Source organism: Episyrphus balteatus, chromosome 2 (assembly GCF_945859705.1).
Source record: "Episyrphus balteatus chromosome 2, idEpiBalt1.1, whole genome shotgun sequence".
Classification (NCBI taxonomy): Eukaryota; Metazoa; Arthropoda; class Insecta; order Diptera; family Syrphidae; genus Episyrphus; species Episyrphus balteatus.
The window spans coordinates 2,056,699-2,084,250 of NC_079135.1; the positions used below are offsets into that span (position 1 = coordinate 2,056,699).

At 30.3% G+C, this 27,552-nt stretch overlaps 1 protein-coding gene across 3 annotated transcripts in view; it reads left to right on the forward strand.

Moving 5' to 3' along the window:
- The window catches only part of LOC129909199 (lachesin), an 83,123-nt gene that overhangs the window by 12,149 nt on the left and 43,422 nt on the right, over positions 1-27,552 (forward strand). For 2 of the 3 annotated variants that reach the window (XM_055986229.1, XM_055986231.1), the window contains exon 2: positions 7,226-8,108. In XM_055986229.1, coding sequence (XP_055842204.1) covers positions 7,994-8,108 — 115 coding nt within the window. In that variant the 5' untranslated portion in view covers positions 7,226-7,993. The remainder of the gene's footprint in view (positions 1-7,225; positions 8,109-27,552) is intronic. The other variant, XM_055986230.1, reaches the window with a different exon arrangement.

Consider the following 27,552-nt stretch of genomic DNA (forward strand, 5'->3'; position numbering starts at 1 on the left):
TAGAGAAAAATATTAACGGTATCATGAATAATATCTACACGAAAACAAACAATTTCACATCATATAAAACAAATGAGTCGGAACCAGTGGGTGGGGATAAGGAGGACCTCCAAGGACCTAATTCGTATCTTTAAGAAACATTTCAGAGTCCTTAAAGTTGCAAAGTAATAATGTTCAGTTTTAGTACCGCCAAGTGATTTATAATGAAGAGAGCCCAGCTATCGCCCCCGTGCATCATTGTCATCGTGTCGTTGTTGTTGTCGTCGCTAAGCCAAAAGTCTGGTGTAAGGTGCGAAGCACTTTACCGCAGACAAAACAGACAGAACTTTGGATGTGGAAAATATTCAAATTGTTCCCTTAGCCAAGAAAAAAGAAGAAGAATTGAAACATTTCCCAGCAACAAACTTCACTTTACAGACACACAGTGATTACTTTGCGCTATTAAATTGCATTTGAAAGTTTTCCATCAGCTTTCCAGAGTACAAGCTGAAGGTACAACAGACACCGGAGAAGTATAGGAAGAGAAAAACAGAAGCAGGAGCATTTCGGTGAAATTTCCCAATGGATTTCAAGGATGAGCCCAAGAAAATTTGAACGAATTGTTCATGTGTCGGTGTTCTGCTTCTGGTGCCAAACAACAGAACTTTATCCAAGTGGAGAGTGTCGGCATTGTGGTGAAGGAAATATATTTCTTGTTTTTTTCATTTTTTTGAAAAGTCAGCTGAACAGAATTCCAAAACGAAACAAGTAGAGTTTTGTGGTGATAGAGACCGCGAGAAGTTCGTCGTGCTAGTTTTTGTGATTAAAACTACACTTTGATCATGGTTGGCAGTAGTTGCATGGAAGACAATAAGAATAATGTACTTTTTGGCACACGCCAACGAAGAAGGTGGAAAGTAGATTTAAGCTAGGTTGAGAATTTTGTTTTGAAAGTTTTGTTGCTGATAGTTATACCTTCAGGTAATGGTTCAAATAGGAATTGGAATTTTGGTTTCTTGTCTTCATCAATACCAGTCATTGTCGGGATTTTTGTTTAGGAAAGTATTGTCTTTTTTAAGTATTTTGTGTATATTTTCAAAAAATTACTACTTTCAGCGTTGAATTTTATTTAAAAATTGCTTTACGTACGTACGTCATGTTAACATAGCTTATATTTTCTTTTGACAGAAATTAAATGGATTTAAGAAATCAACAAATTACAAAAAAAATTTCGATATTAAAAAAATAAATTTTTGGATTTAACTAATTTTTGATAAAATTATCGAAAACAACAGATTAATTTTTTTTAACATAAATGAGTTTTATGTGCTAATCAATATTTTCTACATTATGCTGGCATACCAAACTCTTTTTAATTATTTTTTTTAAAAGATTTTTTATGACAAATTAGTTTTTTGCAAAAAAAAAAAAAAAATAATAACAAAATTGCTCTAATCACTTTTAAATAGTGATGAGTTAAATTCAATTCATCTCACTATAAAGTCGATAGTTCAGAAATATCCAATTTTAATTTCATTTAGTTTCAATTTACCTAAATTTTAGCTTTAATTTCATGGACTTCACCAAAACGAAATTGTTGACCAACAAGATTAAGTGAATTAATAAGACGTGATAATAGGTAACGCTCTTACCATATTGATTTCAAAATGCATAGAACACAAAAAACTTATTTCAACAAAATACTCGATAACACTTCATTGAGCTAAAATTGAAGAAAAGATTATTTTTAGCAAAGTAGCAAATTTATTTATCTTGACTTTGATTACTTTATAGGTACTCTTGATTTGTTCTACAAATAAGTCCGTAGATGATAAAATTGACCTCATTGATTCTAGCTTGAAGTTAAAAGTTTTAATGACCCAAATTCGACAAATCGAAATGAAAAAGCCAAATATCCAAGCAGATTATTATTTGTCTTTATAAAACAATAATAACTTAAAATCCAAAAAAATTTAAATATCATTGATATCACTGCCAATCGAATAACAAAATGAAAAAAGGAAAAACATATTTTTTAAAATTTTATTATTGAACAAGCAATTATCGACAAAACCGGTCGTAATACGTCTTTGCAATCATTGAAAGATTTAATTTTTATCGCCTAAAGACTTTATTTGACTAGCCCAAACTGAAAATTTTGAGACTAGTTTTGTTAAGATTTAGGTATTGACTGGAAAAAAATATCCCAAAAACTTATTTTTCGTAATTTTTTTTCACAAAATAACTGGTCAGCTAAAAAAAATATTCATACTTACGTAATTTTGAAAAAAAGTGCCCAATTTCGTTGAAGTTTAAGACTTACAAAAAATGTTAAGGGTGTAGCTTGTAGGATGAACGCTCTATCTGGTTCTCTATGTTCTATATTAACTTAATTTTTTTTGAGGGAAACCCCAACGAAACAAAAATCTTTTTAGTAGTGTTTGTATAAATTGTCCGATTTTTCGTCTAAATTATGATTTACTAAAAAAAAAACTCCAAAAATATTATCAACATTTTTTATAGAGTCGAAATTATGTATAAAGTCATCTACTTAAACTGTAATAAATAAGAAAAAAACAGAAGTCTAGACAAAATTTTGGTCTTCGTGATCAAAATAATACTTTCAAAAGCATGATATATACATTTTTTTTGGTAATTTATATGCGATTAAAAAAAAAGATGTAAATTAACTGTTGAAAAATTTAAAATATTCCTAAAATTGTACAACCAAAACAAATATTTGCTATTTTTACAACCTGTTGAACATAACAATTTTAATAGGTCAGACATACATATATGTATTTATATATTTTGAAGCAGAGATCAGAAATAAATCTCAACCTTTCGAAAGGTTCCTTAATAACTCTTATTTGTTGCCATTTTCAATAAAGGTCGTAAAATAACCTTAACCGAAAAAATTTCGGTCAAGGTCTGAGAGAAACCTTTATTTTGTATTTTTTTATGTTTCGGTCAACTTGTGAGATTTATCGCTGAGAGAAAAAAATAAATCTCATCTGCAAATGTATCAATTCCTAGAGACATGGGAGTGGTGCTATATAAAAGATTATATTCTCAGCTACCCGATAGTGGTATAATCGGGTTTTTGGATTTTTTGTTTCAAAATCCCGAGAAAATCGCGATTGAAAGTTGAGGTAAATTTTTTTTTTCGAAAAATCCGCGAATCCTTGAACGCTCCTGGAAGCTAAGCCGCTTAAGAGCAATTTTTGGGAGCGATGCCAAATGATAGCTTGTGTCATGGGCCTACGCTTTGCACATTGTCAGATTTAAAAAAAATCATCTTCCATGTTAAACCGCCACATCATGCCTATTTTTTTCAGAATCGGGCTTAACTTTTTTTTTACCTTTAAGTTCTCCCGGTTTGAGAACACGTGCACCTACAGGGATGGGAGTTGTACCCAAATGTAGGTTAGAGTCCCCGCTCCTTTTGGCAAAAAAATTTTTTTTCATTTTTTTCCAAAATTCCGAGATATAGCCATTTGAAGTTGGGCGGGCGAAAACACTTCTGGAAGCTGAACGCTTTGAGCTAGATATTATAACATCGGTCTCCTGAAACATTTGAAATTGCATTGGTTTTGCTTGTCAACTCAAATCACAGTGGAAAACACATTTTCGTCTTTAGATTTTACTCTTAACGAAAAGAGATATAATCTTGGGTCTAAAGAACTTTGAGAGTCTATTTAGTTCATACATTATTTAATACATAAACTTAGAAAAAACATCCTTTTCATATTTATTTTTGCAATATAAAGACATTCTTGACATATTCGACATTTTCCTTTGAATTGACCATTTTTGATTTATTTTCAGCGAAAACGGTTAAAGGTTGACCTTTTCCATTTATTTTTTTTTTTTTTTTGTAAAAATCTCAACTATATTTAACTTTTAAAAATATATTTAATATTTAAAAAAATAAAAAAAAATCTCAACCGATTGACTGTCTCTGATTTGAAGTTACAAAGCAAGTAAGTCCAAAGTGGGGGAATATTTTTTTACTACAATAAAATAAGTTGTAATGTCAAGCTGTAGGTAAATAGTTTCCATTCCAAAAAGCAGAATAAAAATTTTAAATTCTCTAAGTCTGTAGGCATTATTCAAAATCTTTTCAAAAATCTTACATCACAACCCAAAAACCAAAACTCATACAAATTTATCTTAAGGAAATTATATTTAAATTTACACCAAATTGCCTCAATTCATTAAATTTAATAATTAAAATGATACACTTGCTATACAAAACCAAGTCTTTAATTCAAGATCGTCCTTTGATTATTACATGAAGTTAAAATTAACTTAAAAAAAAAGATCTACCTATTAATTTTATAGAATACCTACATCATCTGCACACACAAACACAGACACAAAAAGAAGAGTAATAATAATGATACTCAACGCACATAATAATGTATTTTCCACTTAAATCACCCTCAATCCATCACAAGTCGACATACATAATCACTCATTGTCTCATGTTCTAACAAAGAATTAATCTACTTCCAAGGGATAATCATGTCTGTTTGTTTGTATACATTTGAAGGCAACATACCATCTAATACATTGACTCAAATAAATGAGCAAACGGAATGTAATAATTCCAGAAAAAGGATTCAAAGTGAGAGAGAGAGAAAGACTAAAATCGCAATTTAAAGATTTAACCGACCGCACACACATATCCATGAGGTTGATTTATGAAAATATAAACACATTTATAATCTCCCTTTTTTTGCTCCTTTTTCTTTTGGGTAAGACTCCGCATCTTCTAAGAATTCATTTCAGGATAAACTAAATCACATTCATATGAGGAAAAAATGTATCCTTTTTACGATGTTGTAATCCTCGAAGTGAAAAGGATATACGAAAAAGGAAGATGTTTTTTTTCTTGAATGAAAAATCTGCAGACAAAGCAGAATTACAAACAGTCAAATGTTATAAATGAAAATTTGATTTACTTTCCAACACCCTCCGTTTTTCTCCTCCAAATGGCAAGTGCATGGGTGATTACACCCATGAAATATAATCTAAAAAAAAACGAACCTCAAAGATGCAGAAGAATTACGAATCATTTATTAAAAAAAAAAAAATAAAAATATAAAAAAAAATACTTTAAATGACAGATAGTGTTTGCTTCTGGTACTCCTTTTTTTTTTAAATCCACATTCACCTCAACATCAACAAATAACCCATTGGTCCTCGCCTTACGACGATGATGATGAACATCATGATGATGATGATGATGATTTTTCATAATTTATTTCTCACCGGGTCGAGGAAAGGGATACCAATTTTTTTTTCGCTTTCAGTTGAGTGCAAAATAAAATAAAATCCGCGTGCATCCTAAATGATTTAATACACAAATAAACTGCAAAACCCGGTTTGCCACGTAATAGAGTTCTTTATTATAACCCCCACAAAATTACACTGATAGAAAATATAATAAAATGAAGTAAAATGTAGTTAAAACATTTTTTTTTAATTTATTTTTTTTTTTATTTTAGAACAAAAATGCAATAAAAAGAAATTATTTTTAGAACTTTTTTAAAAGAAATGTTTAATTGAAGGTTCGGTTATGAAATCCAAAACAGACAACTTTTTTCGAACCCTTGTTAAGATTTAGAACTCTGCTCGAAATTTTAGAACTCTGCTTTAAGTTTTTTATTTATTTTGAAATTTGTTGGATTTTCTTCGCGTTAAGATTTTGTTGGAGCCTCTGTTAATGAGCTATCAATTTTATTTATGAAATTATGTACCTAAACAGTCTTGAAAGGTATATTTAAACTCTTCAAAAAAGTTTGAACTGGTTATTAAAAATAATATTTTTAGTTCAGTTGCTGTCAGCAGACAATTGTGTGTATAAATTTTCTCGGAATATAGAGCTTTGTTAAAGGAGCAGGTTTTCTTTAAGTACGTTTACTAATCAGTTCAGAGTTTATGTGCGTTTTAGTACTCTTCAAAAACTAATATTGCACTGCACAGTTTAATAAGTAATTTCAAAGAAGTCTTTTTCGATGCCTTTAAAAATGTGTTCTAAATGTTATGAAACTTAAATGTTTAATTGTTAAATTTAATTAATAAAAATAAAGCAAAAAAAAAAAAGCAAACATTTCTAAAAAGTTGACACACCAAATGTATTTGAACAATGAACAAAATAATGAGCAAATACAACATTTGTAAGATGTTTACAAGTTTTTAACATCAAGTTTAGTTTTTGGCAAAAGGAGTGAATTTACTCGTTTGCAGATTAAATTCACTTTAGTACTAAAAATAATATTCTTTTAATTTCTTTAAATTCTTTTGCTATACAAATACAATAGAAAATTATTCTTGATTCGAAAAAGGTGAATTTGATTTGCAAAAAGATGAGTTTGATTTTTAAGTGAATCAATCGAAATTTACAGATATGGAAATGTGTACTAAATTTAAAATATTAGATTAAATTTTTAGAACATGCTTTTTAGTACCTTAATATATGTGGTTAAATGTCATTAAAATTAATAATAGTGAGTAGGTACCTGTTTTCGCATAAATGTTCATATTAATTTTGGTACTAAAAAAATATTATAACTAAAAAATCATGTAGGTAAGTTTTCTGAACAATTAGTAGAAATAAAAATGCGTAAATTCATTTTGGATAGTCTCAAACAAATTTTTAGAGTTCCTTATTCAAATTGTGTTCTAAATAAGTCCAAAGGTGGCAATAAGTCGAAGTTAAGGCTTAATATAAAACTAAGGGCCAATTTTTCAATAGTCAGATAAACCTTAGATAGAGCTTATTCCTAGGAATAAAATTTTTTTTTTATATTGATATTTATTCCTCTGATGATAGTCTAACTGACGATTGAAAAATCAGGGCTAAAGCTTTTAAGAAAATTGGAGGGATTGAAAAATACAAAAACAGATAACTTTGAAGCTTAAGCTTTAGCTTAGCTGTGTTTTGATTGTAAGACAGAATTCGTTACTAATTTTTACATAAAGTAGTAATAATATAAAATATACAAAAATCTTCTGTTTTAAATTTTAGAACATATTTAAATGGATACCAAAAAAAAAATATTGATTGTACTAAAATTCTTTCAGCGTATCAAAAACTCAACCTTCATTTTCCCCATATTTTAATATTTTTGTTGAGTTCCTGCCCTATTATTGTTTTCAACCATTTCAAAAAAATAAAAAAAAAATAATATTAAAATAAATAAAAATCATATTTTTTTATATATTTTCTCATCGACAGAACCCAACTATGACGAGGCAGCTAGCAAGTCATCCAGGAAGTTGATGCCTTTCTCATCCATAAATCACTTGGAAACGTTTTTTGTATACAAAAATTAAAAAAAAAAAAAAATGATAAATAATAAAAAAAATCACCAACACAGATCATTGACAGGATAGCCAGCTTCCGAAATCAGAGATGTGTGGTGTTGCCCCAACTCCAGCCCCAACACAAATTTCTGACGACGACGAAGACCAGAGAGGCTTCATTCGGCAAACATCAACTAGGGAGACACAACATCCTCAACAAAAATAAAAAAAAAACTCTCCCAACCATCAGACAAGAGTGAATCAACAATAAAAATAACCCACCCATCCAAAGCGCTACATCAAAAACGCGAGAACCAATCCACTGAGTGTGATTTATTTTTGAAATTTAAATAAAAAAAAAAAAAAAAATAAGAAAAAATAAAACGAATTAATGCGCGCCGGGGCAATGCAGTGAATTACTCATAAACGAAAATCGATGCGGGTATTAATAAATCAAAAGATATTAAAGTGCCATAAGGGAGGGAAGGACGTAGCATTGTTGTCGTCGTCATCGTCTATACGTTTGACGAGTGAATTCGAGCGTGACTATAATTTCTCCATGAGGACCAAACGACTAAAGTTCGAAAGTTGTTATTAAGTGATTTCCGGTGCCAGAGTCGCAGCCGAGGGAGATATTTGCATTTTATGATTAAATTGTGACTTTAATGTGCATCGATCAGAAGTGGAATAGGTAGTCGCAATGTTTCTGTTAACCGTGATAAAATTGATATTGATAGCATTGAACATCTTTCCGCATCGTTTCACCAATCGGAAGGTTATGTTTGTGATATACTTGACCAATCTTGTGACACATGGTGAGTTTTAAATATTCAAAAAAAAATTTCATTTTTGTATTAATAAAATGTTTTGGGATTTAGGGATAGGATTTAAGAATCATAGGTTGGCAGAAAAACGAAAAAAAATGCCTACTTACTTTTTTGTGAAAGCGTATTATTATAGCTTTTTATGTGTGATCAAATATTTCTTTTCTTTCGCAAAAGAAAAAACACCCTTTTACTTAAAAATAATAGCAGAACTTTTAAGATTCTCACTTTTTCTGTCCAAAATCTAATACCTATATTTTTTAAATTCCATTAAAACCATATTTTTGCAGTGGATTTTTAACGATAATTCCTCTTAATTGTTTAAACTGTCTGATTAACGAAAATTCTTGATTTCAATACAGTACCATTTAGTATTTTTTTTTCTGAAATAGTAAAACTAGTTCTCTCCGGTGCAGGGAACTAAGTCCACGGGAACTAAGTCCACTGAGGGACTTCGTTCTCATTGAGTGGGAACGAAATCCACTTTAGGGAAGTGGTTTTCTTTCCCATTCAAGGTGGGATTGAATTCCACTCCCTAATGGGAACCTAGTACACACTCAAAAAATCAAAAGAGAATTTATTTTCAACAACGATTTTTTAACGAAAAACGAAAGTAATCAAATAAGCGTGATTTTTCGTAAAAGTACTTTTTAGTAAAAAAAATCGAGCAGGGGCATAAGTCCCGATTTTATGATATGTATTCTTTTTAAGTTGATAACACGGTGAATTGGAAAAACTTTTGCTCACATGAGAATCTATTTAATTTGTACAAGCCAAACTCGAAGCGGAAACAAATTTTGCCCAGGGGAGAATCAATTTTGAGGTGTGAAAATAAAAATTCGCGCGAATGTTTTTCCGCTTCGCGTTTGCCAAATTATAACACATCACTAACATACAAACATTTGCGTCTGCCTGGCGATCTAACAATACCTAAGCAGAGGAACGAACTTGCGTGAGCGGTCCACTTAGGATACTTAAAGTCGCCAATGTCGGGGTCTTTTTAACTAACTGAAACCTTGCCCGGCTCGCTTCACGCGTTCTCAGTATTTTAAATCCCTTTTAGGGTTCTTTATTCCGCTCATGGTATGTAAAATCGCCAGGAAGGCGCCAATAACAACACTTTTTTAAGTAAACTGTGCTTTGTCCCGTGGATGTTTATTTCAAATTAAATGGAACTAACATCCAATTGGGTTAGTTCCGTGAGTGTTACTTTCTTTTCAATTTCTTGAAAACTGGATTTCGAAATGAACTGCTGATTTTCCAGATTCTGTAAAAAGTCAATTTACAAACTCGCGACTCTTTTTCTTCTTATTTTACTTCTTCTTGGTGAAATGGGAATTAAGTTAACATTCAGAGGGAACGAAAACCACACGTTTTTTTGGGAATTAGATTCCCACCTAGCATGGGAACTTACTCCACTTTACTAAAGTGGGTTTCGTTCCCACTGAGTGGGAACTAACTACCTCAGTGGACTTAGTTCCCCGCACCGTTCTCTCCACATAAAAGAAAACAAATGTCTACTTTCCGAATGACACTAAAAAATAAAAGGAATGACTGATTACTGGGTACACGTACTTGCTCTTAAAATACAAATTACTAAAAATGTCTAAAACTTTTACATACAAAAATTGTTAAATGTATATGAAGATAAAAAAATTAACAAAATATACAAAAATCGTTCATCAAATGAAAAAAACAACCCTTTTGATGAAATTGAGCTCCAAAAGAAGTATGTAGTTGAATTTCTTTTATAAAGATGCATTTCGAAATCGTTGGAGCGGTTTTTTAAAAAAACTTATTTTTTTTTTAAATAATTATTTGAAAAAAAAGTTCAAAAACTTATTTGGTAAACCATTCTCTGGCAATAATTATTCAACATCTAAAACCAATTCAATGACCCGTTTTCGAAAAATCGATTATTCAAAAAAAAAAATTCAAAGTTCTTTTAAATTTATATTTTAAATCGTTCAATAACACTGGTCAACAAGGTTTTTGCCACAAGAACCAAAATATACTTTTCTAGTTGTTTTTGGGGTGCTAAATCCGAATCTGAAGTCAGAAAAATTTGATTGGCCTTCGTTTTTGAAATATTACCGTTAGAAAATGTCAAAAAACGTAATTTTGGCTGTTTTCGAGGTTATGTTCTTATGTGGAGTAATTAATTGTGAATAAATTTGTAACGGTGCCAATAAGAGCTAGTTTTATTCATTCAAAAAATGTTTAAATCTTTCCGATATCTCTTTTATTGCCCGAGATATTTAAAATTTAAGTAGCGGTCTTTGAATCAGAAACAACACTGGCCAACCAAATTACACTTTTTTTGCCACAAGAATCAAAATATACTTTTCTGAAGGTTTTTGGGTTGCTGAACTCGAATCCACAATCAGAAAAATTCTATTAGCCTTCGTTCTTAAAATATTACCGTTATAAAATGCAAAAAAGGGTTTTTTTTATAACGGTTATATTTCAAGAACGGAGGCTAATAGAATTTTTCTGATTGTGGATTCGAGTTCAGCAACCCAAAAACCTTCAGAAAAGTATATTTTGATTCTTGTGGCAAAAATTCTGTGGCCAGTGACTTAAACTTTAGATTAAGTTTAGTTTCTCTTTGACTTATTAAATGAAACTTAAGATATCTCGAGCAATAAAAGAGATATCGGGAAAATTTAAACAGTTTTTGAAAGAAGAATATCTGTTCTTATAATAACCATTACAAATTTGTTTATAATGAATTACCCCACATAAAAACAGAACCTCGAAAAAAGCCAAAATTACGGTTTTTGACATTTTCTAACGGTAATATTTCAAAAACGAAGGCCAATCAAATTTTTCTGACTTCAGATTCGGATTCAGCACCCCAAAAACTACTAGAAAAGTATATTTGGATTCTTGTGGCAAAAAAAAAGTTAAATTTTTTGACCAGTGTAATTGAAATAATAATTTGTGAGATAGCCAGAAATAAAAAAAACGGTTCTATTGGAGGTACTATTAGTATCGATTTTGAAAAAAAAAACATAGACCTTGTTTCAAAATTAATACTTAAATTGTTTGATCAAAATCGTAGGAGCCGTTCTTGATAAAATTTAATTTTTAAAATTTCCTATATGACAGGTATCGTTATTTTTGGTTCCAAAAAAATTAATTCAAAAAACCCTTTTGTACGGGATCCAAAAACTGCTACATACAAAAAGCGGATCGGCTCAGGGAATGGGAAAAAATAAATTAATAGTAGTAGTGTCCCCCCGCAACGATTAAATGCCCCAATTATGAAGTTTTAATATTTTTTATATTATTTATAATAGGAAAATTTCTTGGATCCAAGCTCATTCAAGAAGTTTTTTGTTTTTTTTTTCTCTGAAAAACGAATTTAATACTTTTATCAACTCTTATGAAAAAATTAATTTTTGGATTTTTAAAATAATTTTGAAAATTTTGTTTGATAAATAAAATTTTCGAAAGCCGCATATTGATATTTTGATTTAAGATTTCTTCAAAATGGCATACCAATTTTATTTTAAAACACTTTTTTCAAATTATTTATAAAAAATTAGTTTAAAAAAAACCACTCTTACAATTTTGAAATTTTTTTCTAACAATGCATATTAATAAAACATATTATTTAAATCATATTTTTAGCTATGACTATGTTCACTTTCATAATTAAGGGCACATTTAAGTGATGCTTCCATCAGTTTTTCTGCTTTTTAATTAGATTATTTCCCCCAACCCTAAAATTTCCAGATTATCAGAACTCAGAGCTTCTTAAATTTGACCTCTATACATAAAATGCAAACATTTACGTCATAACAGTAATGGCTTAATTTGTTATTTAGTAAAGAAAGTAAGCTCAAGATGATAATAAAGGATTAATGGTTCCTCGATGAATCTTGAGTTATAAATTATTAAGAAGAAACACTCGCTTCATAGATTGATTTCAGCTATAATAAGCTCAAAATACACTCCTCCATCCACATTTCCCATGATAACTCCTTTTATTTTAGTTACAGTAGAGACGAGAATATCTACATTCAATCTACATCTTATATCTTTTTATCTATTATCTTTATCTTTACGTCCGAATAACTGCCAGCTGCTTTTCATTCCATGCGGATGGTGGTGCTCTCTGTATAACTGTAAGTGAACATCTTAATTTGTTTCAGAGATCAGAATTGTATGCTCCACGTTCTAGCAAACTCCTTTGCTCTTTTTTTTTTTTCACTTCGCATAAGCTTCTACTTTTTGTGTTTCTATGAATCCACTCTACTTGTTTCGTGGTATCTAGTGTAGCGTCGTAGTCGTAGTCGTAGTCGTCGTCGGCAACGTCTACGTTGGTCGTCGTAGGATTCGCTCTTTCGCATACTGAACTCCAAACAATTAAATATTTATACTTCAATCTACTTTCGCTGATATACACGTTTTTCGGAATTTATACATGTAATAAATATAAAAGTGGGGTATAGTAGTCGTCGGTCGTAGAGGAACACACACACACAAGCAAATATTCAACTACAATAATACTGAAGGATTGAAGAAGAAGAAGCCTCTTGTTCCATTCCTCCAACACAGTCAGTTGAACACCAGGAATCCCTCTCTCTACCCATTTTGTACATAGAAGTCCTGTACCGCTGCTGATATGGTTTGGTGTTGTTTTGCCTTTTTTTTTACGTTTTCTTTTCATTTTACTCAAAAAAAAAAAAAAACAGGAAAAAAAACATTCTTCGACTTGAAAACCTCACAGCTACTGCATATCTACAAAATACACACACATTTCGGCACACTGAGCTGAGTCCTTCGAGGCCAGAGAAAGAGAGAGAGAGATCCTTATCAAAGTGATGGGGTATGGCAGTATAATACTAAGCACTTAACGTTTCCCGCTGAATTCTTTAGGGAATGCGGTGTTTTTTTTTTTTCTTCTTTTTTGTTTAACCAAAGCAGGGGTCGGGAAAAAGGTGGTCTCTTGGAAATGTGGTGTACCGTCATGAAAACTGAGAAAATGGAATTGAGGAAAATTTGAGGGGCTCTCATGGGGTTTTGATTGTTTTTTTTTTTTTTTCATTCATTTTTCTTCTCTATATCCTTTATTTACACAAAAAGCTATATCTACATATTCTCGTATGCAGTTTAATTGCGTGATTTATTTTAAATTAAAAATGCATCGTGTTTTCTTTCATTTTTTGTTTGTTTGTTTAAATGGCACAACATCCAGGATCGTAAATTATACTTGCCCTATATAAACAATGTGGTGGATATCACACTTGTGATTTTTTGAAGAATTGGAGGGGTTGATTGTTTAATTAGCAACCAGGATATTCATTTTGTATGACTTTAAGCTGACAGCTTTTTAACGAACTATTTTTCATCAACCTCGTAAAAAGCAATGTCAATGACTTTAAAGACAGATAAATTTAGACTGCAATATTTGAAAATACTTAAATAACTGTTTTTACTTATCAAATGTTATTGCATTAAAATAATAATTTAAAAAATTAAATTAAATTTAAATCAAGTTTGGTGCTCAGCTCTTTCGTTTTCTTTAATCGATCAAATAATTTCCGAATTTTTTTACTACCGAACTTAAAATTTCAAATTTTTACGTAGCATTCATGAAATAAATCTCCATTTTAGTAAATTGTGTGACCGTTTTCTTTAAAAAATATCGTTTTGTGGTTAAAATATGGTTAAGTTCCTAAAAAAACGTTTTAAGCAATAAAAACCACAAAACTGAATTTTTGATTTTTTCTCTCTACAATCATGAAGTAGTTTTTCCAATACATTAAATTTTAAAACAAATTCTGTTTTCATAATTCTTTATTAAGTTCTTCCGGAACCCTATAACTTTGGTACTCTTGGGTTTCCGTGGTTTAGGTTTAAATTGCTCAGAAAAAGTATTAAAATTCCCTGCTGGTTTCGCCTAAATATACTATCTTACCACACATTGTTTCCTTATGAAATAAAATCCTTCAAGTAAATTTAATTAGAATTTCATAACCTAACTTAATTACCTGTGTGATGGTTCATTATAAACAATATAATTATTATTTAAACTCTTGATTACAGTTAAAATATTAATTTTACTCTGTTCAAATAATTCCCACCCATAGACACAAACTATAAAATCTTTTGCACAATGAAAAGCAAGAATATAGCATTTTAAACATATTTTGCCAGAAAAACAAACACACACACTCACACATATTCATCCGCACATAAACAACTTTATATATAAAATATAGAAAATAAATCCAAAACCACAACCATATCCGAAGCCGAACCGTCAACATGGAGGCTTAATAAATGGTTTCCTGGTGCACACAAAGCCAAACCTTAAAATCATTTTTTGGCTCTAAAGCTCTCCATGTGTGTTTATATATATGATATATGTCATAATTTATTCATAACTTTCTAATCATTGCTTCTAAATATGAATGGGAAGCAGCATATTGTGCGTCTGGTGGAACAAACGTTTTTTTTTTTTGTTAACCATCGCATACACAAACAATAACTCATAGAAAATGCGAATCCAACTATAAATGAATTAAATTAATAAATGGTCGAGGGAACTTGGAATAAGATTATAAATGATTGGTTTATATTCCAAAAATGAAATAAATTTTGACAGTTATATGGAGAGTTGCAGATATATCCGTAACGTAAACCCGTATTCATACTCTCATATATATGGTTTGGTGCAATAGAAATGATTTTGAAATTATCTTATGCGAATGTTTTTGTTTATGTTTATCCTTAATCGAAAATAAACATTTTTGTAATGGTACTTGGAAAGTTTGTGGGACATTGTGTATATGGTTGCCAGGTTGGATTGTGATAATGATTTCTAAAATTAAATTAATGTTATTCCACAAACAATAAAACACTACTATTTGATGACTGATGAGTCCTTTCGGGGTTTAAAAAAATTGTAGAATCTTTTAAATGCACCTTAATGAAGAAATGTACATTAGGGTGCAGTGAAAAAAAAAGTTGTCTTATTTTTTGTTCTACATAGCCACAATGGGTGCCATTTGAAACTTAAATAACGGCTAAAAAGTTTCAGATCGATCATAGAAGTTTTAGAGGGTTCACAAGTCACTTGAAAAAAAAAAATGAAAATACCATAGAGGTTACTGTTTTACTCAGTTTTTTTGATTCGAAAAACATGTACATTATTATTTATTGTTCAATTTTCATTAAAAAATTGCGATTTTATTGACTTAAGGCCCTTACTGCAAGAATCCATGAGCGGCAAGCACTCCCAACCCCCATGATCCAGCCACGTAAAAACAAAAAATAAAGAAATTTCTTAGACAAAAATAGTTTTGATTTTTTGTTAATTTCTCGAAAATGACAAGATGATTTTGGATGCGGTTTTCCGTTTTTCTTAAAAAACAAATAACAGCATCGAATTTTAAAAACTTAAGTAGTACTTATTTACATAAAATTTTGAAAAAAATTAGTTTGAAATTTTTAGTTTTCAAAATTTTTATTTCGAAAATTAATTTTTCAAAAGCTGTGTCTGAAAATGGCCATATTAAACATTTTTGTAAAAGACGAAGTTTTTGGCTTTACAAAAAGGTATAGCACGTTATTGTAAGTATAACCGTTGATTTTTAATATTTTTTTGTTTCAAATTAAATAATTTCTTTTTTAAATTGCCCTTCCCCGCTTAACGAAGGGGAATAGACCCTCCTCCCATACAATTTTTTCTTGTCTCGACCGAACCTACACGCTCTAAGTTTTTGGCACATTGCACCATCTCTTCTGAAAATTGCTTCCAGTACATTACTTCCAACAAGCATGTACATTTTAAAGGGCGTTGTGAACCCTCAAGATATTTTTTGATCTGGCTGAGATTTGGTATGCTCTTTTTTGATGACTAATTGCACCCGTCCCTGGTATGTAGAAGAAGAAAAAAAAAAAAAAGTGCAGTTTCACTCCACCCTAATCGTCCCCTTAAAAGCAAAGTGACATAAATCAAAATTTCAAAAGTTTTATCAAATAAAGAATGCTTAAATTAGAACCAACATCTTAAAAAATTTTCATAAGTAGGTAAAATTATTTCTGAAATTTTTTTCTAATTTTTTTTTTTCTAAAACGTTCAGGGAATAGATAGAATAGAATAGAAATCCAAGATTTTTTTTTCATTTAAAATGTTGATCGTTTCCCTTAAACAAATTATTTCTACCCCGAAATAGCGTTTTGGGAATTATCTGAGTATTGGCCAAAATCAGAGGAAATGGAATATATGTACACCTTCGTGTTCTTTGCAATTCCACATATAGCACAATAATTTTGAAAAATAAGTTTTTACAATTTAAGGAAAAACCTACATTTTTTCAAAATATTGTGTTTGAGGAGCACAGTTAAAAAAAAAAAAACACTTTATTCATTTTTGTTATTAACAAAAATAAACTTTTTAAAAATTTTTATCTGAGTATTGGCGCTGTTGTCGTTTTCTTCAATTTTTTAATTGCGATAAAGGTAAAAGATAAAGGCCAAGTTTAGGATTCGGAAAACAATCGAACATTTTTACATTACATTACGATGATGGAGAAAGATGGTAGTTAACAGTTTTGTGAGATTTCCTAGAGGACAAATTCAAATTTTTTTAGGACCAAAAGTAACGGTACCTGTCATACAGCGGAAATGGAAAAATTATTTTTTTTTTATAAAAACGGCTCTTACGGTTTGGATTAAAATTTGTGTGTATAGTATTACACATAAAAGCTTTCTTTGGAAATAAAAAAAATATTTGTTGTACCGTTACTAACGGTACGTGCAGTAGAACGGTTTTTTTTTTTTTATTTATGAATTTCTCGTAAACAACAAAGCAGATTTTGACCAAAACTTTTATACAGAAACGTTACAACAATCATTATATAGAAAATTTTTAAATTTTTCAAAAAACACATTTTTGGATTTTTAAAAATATTTCAAAATCTTTTTTTGAAAAATCAAGTTTTTGAAAAAGGGTTGATGAATTTTATCGAAATTTCGTTTTTATGTATTGAATACTAGTTTTTTTTTTTTTAAATAGCATACCAACTTTTTTTTTAAATGTTAGAAAATTTTTATATATACAAATTTTTTTTTTTAAAAACGGCTCGAACGATTTTCATTTTTTTTTGTTCTTCTAAAAATTCCTTTTTATGCAAGAAATCAAAGATTTTCTAAAACGGTGTTTAATTACCTAGTTATAAAAACAGATTAAATTTTTTTAAACTATTTTTGAAAATCCTTAAAAATATAAAATTTTACATAATTTTCTTCAGTAAAAAGCACTAGAGTTACTTTTACCAAAGAATACCTACCTTTTAACTTTGGATTAAAAGTATATGAATTAATTCAGTTTTAAAAAATTTTAAGCTATTATGAAAATTAGAGCCAAAAACAAAAATGATTAAAAAATATTTCTTTTTTGTAAATAGAAAAAATCAGAAAGGATTAAGTTAAAAAAAAAAACAATGTATTGTCAGATACTCATGAACAAACCAATAAAAACTGAAACATTTATGTTTACAATTTTCCTAATTGGCAATCATAACCATGGTATTCCTTTGAGCACATTTTGTAAAAAATTCTGTTTCCTTTTTGTATTTAGACTTCATTAAAAAAAAAACAACCACCATTATGTACATATACTCGCACATAAAACCCGGAAAAGATATCAGATCTCAGATGGCAAAGGATATTTTTCCCATGTTTGAGTAATGTTACGTTCCATCTATAATACCTATGGTATAACCAAGCCATACGAAGAAGAGCGAAGGTGAAACAGTAAACTTCTTGACTTTGAATGATGAATGGCGCCAACGCTAACGCCAAAGCCAATGCCCACCCACTCTAATATCCACCTTATATTCTCTCAAACAAAAACACACATTGTATGTTTACTCTCGTACACACATCTGCATATAAACAAGTATATTTTACATACATATACTCTCTCTCACTCTACTATTATGTTTAGTACTTCGTGAAAGTTAAGTGAATGAATGAACACATCCGGAATTGAATTATTCAAATGTTAGCTTTGTCCTGTTTTGCCCTCACACTTCCTTCCAGGATACGACCTTAATTCACTTTTTATTATATCATTACTACTTATGGCAAAGTGTATGGATGCGATATAGGTAACGTGTGTTTGAATAAGTGTGAGCGAGTGTGAGTTGTGAGTAGAGCTGTCGAAGCTTACAGGAGGGGGAAAACTGGTATATCCATTAAATGAAAATTATAAGACCAAAGGAGTCGAGTCAAAAAGCTGTCATGAAAACGACGAAACAAACACAATGGATACAAAAAAAAAAAAAGTTAGGGGAGGAGGGGGTAGAGAGAGTTAAAGCAAAGTCGAAAGCATCATCATTGGTGATGGGAAAAATCGGTTTTCCTTTCCTTATTTTTTTTTGTATTTATTTTTTTTTTATTTCTGTTGTCGGAACAGAGCCCTCCTTTATTTCGATACATTTTTCTGGCCGTATAATGGAAAGTTGCCGCTTTTAGAGAAGAACGAACACGTAAACATTTTTTTTTCGTCGTATCGTTTTCAAAAACTTCTTAATGGGACTGTTGGTTCTCTCTCTCTCTGACAAAAGTAAGGGAAGGAAAGTGTGATGGTGGGGGATGGCTTTCTATATGTATTTATAAAGAGATTGCTTCGGAAGAAGAATTTTACCACAGAAATGATGAGGGTTTCTCATCGGTTTTCGTGGCTTTGTGCCTTCTTGGCTTTCTTATTTGCAGCAATTATAGTGAAAAGTCGTTTTGTTTGTGGGAGAGGAAAATGAGGTTTACGTTAAAAGGGAAGAAGGAACTTGTGGTACTCAAATAAATTAACAACGTTTATTACTTGTTTTTTTTTTTTATCTCTGATGGGATATATTGGGAATAAGTTAGGGGTTTTTCTGCGGTAAAATAACTTGAAAAAATATTTCAAATTCTTAAAGGCATCAGTTTTTGAGAGGATTGGAAATAGAATTAGAAAATTTCGATCAATTAGGACATGATTCTACCAATCAAGAATATTTTAATGCCTTGAGATTGAAAAATTACTGCAAATTTCTGACAATATTCCCGAAATTTATCTCTCTTTCCAACCTTTTCTAAAAAAATTTAATTGAGATGAAAACCATCTTTCACAATTTCCTCTAAAATGAATTTTGCGTGTTTCCCATCAAGATCCTGTATAAATAAATCCAAATAATATCAAAAAGTTCTTACCCCATCTTCAATCACCAATTCCAGACCGGTATTATACCTTGAAGACCTTTTGGGCTTTATTTTCAAATTGTTTACTTCTCATAAACATCAAGCTTCACCACTCTCTCACACTTTTTTTCTGGGGCGAAATCCATCAATTTATGAAATCCTTTCCCATGGAAACAGGAGCAAAGCAAAAAAAAAAAAAGGAAACCTCTTAACCTCTTTTTGATATCAATAAGCCAACAATTTAAGGCCAAAATGGAGTCCTTGACCGCAAACTAAGTCAACAGTATTTCGCCCTCATCATATCGTCCTTATCAATATCATCGAAGACGCGATAATATCAAAAAGAAGGGAAGAAAAGTGCCCATCAAGGTGGAAGAGAGGTCGACCAGAGAAAAGTGTTTCCTTAATGTAAACATTTCCATCTTGGTCCCATGTGCGACCGAACAACCTCTATCGACCCACTTTTAAGCTATATCGACTTTAGGCAATCATTCCAATGACTATCTTGGGGATTGTGTCATGTTGCCGACGACATTTTCGTCGTCGTCATTGTCATCGAACTATACTGCGGGCTGATGGAATATCAATATAAAGGATTTGTTATTGTTATTGGCCATTCAATAAGGACTCATTTCCGGGGTTTGTGTTTATGGTTATTTATTATTGAAATAACTTAAAGGTGGCAATCATAAATTTACGGGGCCAAAATTTTTGTGATTTTAAGGCACATTTGTGAGTAAGAAAAATGGTTCAGTAACCTTTTGATAAACCTAAAATAAATTAATTGCCATATTTTGCGTGAAACATTTTGTGTATCACGAACATAACGCCCTCTAGGGGTCTAATTTCCCTTAACCATATTAACCTATACACAATTATGAACAAGAGAGTAGATTTTTTGTTTTATATTTAGCTGGAGGCGGATTAATGAATGAATTTCAAACGAATTTTTAAGTAATTGGTTTTGAAAAAAAAAAATAATAATAATAAAAATGGCGCCCAATTAGAGGGTCACATGACTTTACAAAGTCATGACATTAACTGTATGTAAATTGAATTAAACATGCAATGGCTAGATTTTTTAACACTTCAAATGGACAGTCTGGTTTGATGGTAATTTGGTGTTTAGTGGCCGCAGTTAACGATAATAATACCAAGTTAAAAGGGTGTTACTTTCTGGAAATAATGACCAAAAAGTTAGTAAAAGAGTGTGAAATTCTGATTAATCTTTGCAATCACATATAAATGGTTGTTATTTATTTTTTCTATTCTCAATTTGTTAGTTTTTGTATATAAATGGAAGAAAATGCTTATTAAAATTTGCATGAAAATAGCCTCAATTTAATGTCATTTATTTATTCATGAAACAAAAAGATCCGATTTGGGTCAGTTTTTTGGGAGGGCAAAATGTACCTACTCTCAATAAGCCGATAACATAACAATCGGACATGCGTTTCTTGAACGTAAGCAATTTTCTTCCAATATAAGAGGGAGAGCTTGTCCTAGTTGTTGTTATTAGATTGTGGTATGGGTAAGTGTATATGGATGGTCTCTTTTGTGAATATGAAAAGATACACCTACTCTTATATTTTGTCTCTGGTTTTCGGCCTAAAAGTACTTGGATTTTCCTTTTTTTTGCATCATATTGGTATTAGGGTATATATTGGTTGAAATCTCAGTGATAAGGGGATAATGGTTGTCAGTTAGTATAAAGACAATAGCTCCCTTAGGGAAAACATCATGTTTGAATGTTTTAGTTAGAATGTGGGTATATTTGCTTTTCTTTGTTATAGGGTTTTAGGCTCCATGATGATTTCGATAGAAAAAGAATTTTTGGGGTAATTGAGTTGTGAATAATTTGCAATAAATAAATGTTTTGGGCGCAGCAATTGTTTTGAAGAGTAGAGAGAAAAGGAATATGAAAGGATTTCATTTGTAAAAGAGAATTTGTTGTCAATGCTTTTAACAATTCTGTTTTTTTTTCATTAAGGTACTCAGAACTGTTAAGTGCAGCTTAGTTCATTGTTAGAAAATTGATGACAAATTTGTAAAATAAATTTTGCCTCAATGAGTTTAAAATCGTTTGATAAAGTAAAACTTTTGTACCAATTCCATGTTGCAGATTCAAATTACTAATAAAGATTAAATAAAACATTTTGTCCTTTATGAGGCTTCTATCAGCTCTTTGAGTAGGAACTTTTGAAATACAGGGTGTCCCAAAAGTTAACGTCGAAACGAAAACGGTAGATAGGGTAGGTGCTGACAGTTATCAGAAAAATATTGAAAAAAATCGCAGCCATATATATTGTGAGTTATGGGCATTTGAAAAAAAAGTCGAAAAAATGGTCACCCTGTGACGGTTTTTCATGTGCCGTGGCTACAAATCTTAAGTTTTCTCATTTTTTTCTTTCGTTACGGAACCTTGAATAACCCTGCTCCCAAATGCATTAAAAAATTTTAACTCAGCTGCATCAGTTTTAAAGCAAAAATTACTTTTTTGCCCAACTAAGTACTAAAAAAATTTACATGACTCTAATTCAATGAACCGTACTGTAAAAAAAATGCCCTACGATGTTTCGGCAAATTACATTAGAAATTGGTGTGTTCAATTCTCTTTTCAGAATGGTATAACATTGTTGAGAATATTCCATAAAAAACCGAGATAAAATTTATTTTCTTAAGAAATCCGACTTTTTTATTAGGTAATTTGTCCATATTTTTTAAGTTTTGTACCCTTTCAGAATACAAAAACTTAAATATATGGAAAATTCATTGAATTAGAGTCATGTAAAATTTTTTAGTACTTAGTTGGGCAAAAAAGTACTTTTTGCTTTAAAACTGATGCAACTGAGTAAAATTTTTTGAATGCATTTGGGAGCAGGGCTATTCAAGGTACCGTAGCAAAAGAAAAAAATGAGAAAACTTAAGATTTGAAGTCACGGCACATGAAAAACCGTCACAGGGTGACCATTTTTTCGACTTTTTTTCAAATGCCCATAACTCACAAAATATATGGCTGCGATTTTTTAAATTATTTTTCTGATAACTTTCAGCACCTACCCTATCTACCGTTTCCGTTTCGACGTTAACTTTTGGGACATACTGTATATCTTATCAGGCTTTCAATGTTTTAAAATTTCCTAGAGATTCACAAAAAGTTTATGAAAGAATTTTAACCTAGGAATGATTCAGGTGGTTTTCTTTATAAAACGTTTTGATTTATGTTCAAAGAGTAAAAAAGTAAAAAGAAAACACTTTTTTCAATAATATTAGCAACCGTTTTTTTGTAATACAAAATTTCAAAAATTAAAAAAAAAGTAATAAAATTATCAATCGTTTTCGGAAAATTGATAATAAAAAAAAATTAAAAATGTACCTACCTATGTATTATTTTTTAATTTTTTTAATAATTCTTTTAATATTACGGTTCTTTAATCACAATTTTGGTTACAGAAGCAACGGTAGCATCTGTAGGGGTTTATAGAGAGAAATTACACGGTGTAACACTCAAAATATACGCGGGCGGAGACCTATCAGGTTTTGTAGAGCTAGTCGCACTGAATACGAAACGGTATTTGGCAAAAAACGGTTTTTTGGACCTTCACCCATTGAAAAAATTCTAGCTTCGACAATTTTTTACCCAATTTCGATTTTTTTACAGTTTCTGATAGCAGATAAATATACATTTTTAACAATGTATAAAACATGTAACTCGGTTGAACCACTTAGAATTTATTAGTTCCCAAAGTTAAAAAATTCTATTTTTTTTTGTCATTTGCCCAACTTCGGCATCAATTTAAAGTATATGTTTTCAAAACAACATGCTATTTAAAAAATATATTCTAAAACTTTATCTATTTCCCAATTTATCGAGGTATTTTTTATGAAAATCACTTCAAAATTGGCTTTCTATTTCAACCCAGATACAGAAATTCGAACTTTTAGGTATAGAACAAAAATGTTGTTTCGGCACGTAGTAGGATAACTTGGGCGCCAGGATTTGATAACGGGTTTTTGTAGAGGAGCTCAATACAAAAATTTTTTTCTTTGTGAGGGGGGTCTATCTCTCCCGTTTAGGTGGGAGGGGTATTTTTCTAAAAAAAAATTATCAAAATAAAAAAAAATCATAAAAAACAACGGCAACACTTACAGTAATAAATGATACCATTTCCGAAAGGCAAATTGTACATTTGATTCTAATTTTTAAATCAATATAATATAACCAATAGTTTTTGAAATAATCGATTTCAAAGTTAAAAATAGGCGAAAAAAATTTTTTTAAACTCATTTTATACTATTTTTGTTCAGACTGTGAATTTTAGTAAAAAAGTTACTCACACAGAAAACTGCCTCAATTGATTCCTTATCGAACAGTGAAAACTATATGTTTCTATGTCTTCTAGTTTATGAGAAAATTGAAAAATAAAAACAAAAAATATTTTGAAAAAAGAAAAATCTCCGCCCGCGTATATTTTAAAACCTCATTTTTGTAACACCGTGTTATTAGTTGGAGAATGGGGATAATCAGACGCTTTTGTAGAAAAATGTTCCTTCAAATTTGTCAAATCATTGATTAGAAATCAAGCAAATGGTTCTATGAGAGATACCGTTAATAATATTCCAAAAAATATTTCTTATACATCAAAACTTGGACCTTATACCAATAAAGCCCACTGTTTTTAATTGCTAGGGCAAGTTAAGGATTCGGAAAAAAAAATCGAACTCGGGATAACAATTTTACATGACATTAAGATGATGGAGAAGGCCAAAAAAGTGGGTCCAGAAATTCTGTCTGTCTGTCTGTAAGTACCTAGAGTTACAGCCTAAACTACTCAAGCTATTTTCTTCAAACTTGGTAGTTAACAGTTTTGGGTGACTCCCTAAACTGACGGACAAATTGAAATATTTTTTGAGGACCAAAACAAACGGTAGGTACCTATCATATAAGGGAAATAAAAAAGTGAATTTTTTTCAAAAACGACTTTAACGATTATGATTAAATTTTTTGTTAGTTTAACACAAATACGAGCCAACTTTTAAAATAAAAAAAAAAATATATTTTTATACCGTTATTAACGATACCTCTTATAGAACTGTTTTTTTGATTTATGAATTTCTCGTAAACGACAAAACAAATTTCAACCAATATTTTTATACAAAATACGCTAAAATAAATTTTATTTAAAAACTTTAAAAAGTTTTCAAAAAACACATTTGGATTTTTAAAAAATGTTTCAATTTTTTTTTTTTAAATTGACTTTTTAAAAACGCGGTTGAAAAATTTTATCGAAATTTCGTTTTTATGTGTTGAATAATATTTTCTTAAAAATGGCATACCTACCAACTTTTTTTTTTTTTGAAAAATGTTAGTTAATTTGTATCCATAAAAAAATATTTTTTTAAAAAACGACTTTAACGATTTTCGAAATTTTTTTTCTAAAAACTCTCTTTTATGCAATAAATCAATTGTCATGCTTGGTTTTGTGTAAAAGATTATTTAAAATGGTATTTACTCCAGTCAAAGCGTCATTTGACCTTGCGATGAGAGGCACTGTCTGTTTTTATTTCATGGATCGATGGGGGTATATTTAAAAGGCTTAACCCCAATTTCTCACCACCTGATCATTCTTTTTAGCGGAGTTATTCACAAAAATGCATTTTTTGGGATATTTTACTTCCAAGCTAATATCTTTGCTCCAAATTGTCGTAGACCAAAAACTAAACATACATTCTCTTTCTTATAATATTTTCTATCGTTGTGTGTAATTTCATTGTATTTGAAGGAGTAAATACAAAATGGCAGCCATTTAAAGTCAAATTCCTGTTGTTAAAAAACACATTTTTGTCATTATTTCGAAAAAAGCTTATATCATGATTGACATTTTTCTAACCTATTTTGTAGCCCTGTTCATGTTCTGCATTTTACAGAAAAAATGAGCTCTTTATCACCAAAGATGGCCGAGCTATTGATAAATGAACGCATGCAAAACCGGTGCGAAAACACCCAACAATATCGTTTTTTGGGAATAACTCGACTTCAGAATGTCCTACGGCAAAAAATAAAGCAATGAATTGTTCGTTACAACATTTTCTATCAATTTAGTGCACAATCTTTTTGTTGAAACAAATAAAAAATAAGTAATATTAAGTCAAAGTCGTTTTTTTGTTTAGCAAACTCTTGCCTTATTATTTTGCAAACGGTGCGAGTATTGGCTAAGAAAATAAAATATTATTGTAGTCCTTTAAATTATCTACAATTAAAAAAAAAAAATTAGCTTTCTACGACCCACGGGAGCCGAGGTATTATAATTTTAAGAAAGCATTAATCCGTACGAAAATTCAAAAAAATTTCCCTTGTTTATGATTCGAATACTAGTTCTCAGTGAGAGGGGTTGTTTTCATTGTTTCTTGTTATAAGAGAATTTGTCTTATGTTTTTTCGTTGGTCATTTGGACCTTTTTTAAAAAATTAATTACTCGGCTCGTGTGGGTCGTAGAGAGCTAATTTTTTTTTTAAATTGTAGATAATTTAAAGGACTACAATAATATTTTATTTTCTTAGCCAATACTCGCACCGTTTGCAAAATAATAAGGCAAGAGTTTGCTAAACAAAAAAACGACTTTGACTTAATATTACTTATTTTTTATTTGTTTCAACAAAAAGAATGTGCACTAAATTGATAGAAAGTGTTGTAACGATTAATTCATTGCTTTATTTTTTGCCGTAGGACGTTCTGAAGTCGAGTTATTCCCAAAAAACGATATTTTTGGGTGTTTTCGCACCGGTTTTGCATGCGTTCATTTATCAATAGCTCGGCCATCTTTGGTGATAAAGAGCTCATTTTTTCTGTAAAATGCAGAACATGAACAGGGCTACAAAATAGGTTAGAAAAATGTCAATCATGATATAAGCTTTTTTCGAAATAATGACAAAAATGTGTTTTTTAACAACAGGAATTTGACTTTAAATGGCTGCCATTTTATATTTACTCACTCAAATACAATGAAATTACATACAACGATAGAAAATATTATAAGGAAGAGAATGTATGTTTATTTTTTGGTCTACGATAATCTGGAGCAAAGATATTAGCTTAGAAGTAAAATATCCCAAAAAATGCATTTTTGTGAATAACTCCGCTAAAAAGAATGATCAGGTGGTGAGAAATTGGGTTTAAGCCTTTTAAATATACCCCTATCAATCCATGAAATAAAAACAGACAGTGCCTCTCATCGCAAGGTGAGGCCCTTTTTTCCGACGCTTTGACTGGAGTAATTGAATTAATTTAAAAATTAATATTGTTCAGTAAGAAGCTTTAGTATAGTTACTTTTACCATAACAGCAAGGACCTACGAGCGACCCCAGTCGTGCATTTTATTTTTAATTGTTCGAGCATGAAAATAAAAACATTTGTGAGTTTTTGGTTTTAAAAAAGGGTTACCTTTGACAATATTTGAAACAAAGCAAAGTAAATTAACCATAATAACAGCGTTATGGATGTGAACGAATCAATTTTTCCTTCTGCTAATTTTATACAGTATTTTATTTAACTGAGAAAATTTTTTGACCAGCGTAAACATTCTTAAAAAACAAATTTTCTCCTGAATATGTGCAACTTCATTGAACCAAAAAAAAAAACATGGTTGAAATAAAATACCTAAATGAAATCATTAAAATGTACCTATTTTCTGTCATTGTTTTGAACTTAAAGTGACTTCCTATTTTTGGAAGCAGACATAATCAAGCAAACCTCACTTAAACCACTCTATATCACAATCAACAATATCTCGAGAACAAATTTGTTCATCGACTTTTTATATTGATTCACACAGATCACACAGGTCGATTTAAATATAAAAACAAAATGAATGAAAAAATAAAATGACACCATGCTTTCCCTAAAACGTCTTTTATCTCCGATTTTTATCCCAAACCCAGCCAATCCACAGACAGACAAAAAAAAAAAAACAAATTAAATTTAATAAAAAAAAAAAATACGCACAGCATTTTGTGAGAGAAAAAGAGATCCTTTATTTATGGTCTACCAAAGAAGATAATGTGCCCGAAAATGTTCAACAAGGCTTCTAAATTCTCGCACACTTGCCCACATCCCCATCAAACACACATTCACACGGAATGTTTAAAAAAAAAATACCGAAAAAAAAAAACTAAAACTAAATCGGGCCACTTTATTCCTGCACTTAATTTGCACAAACTTTCTCACAATGTACCC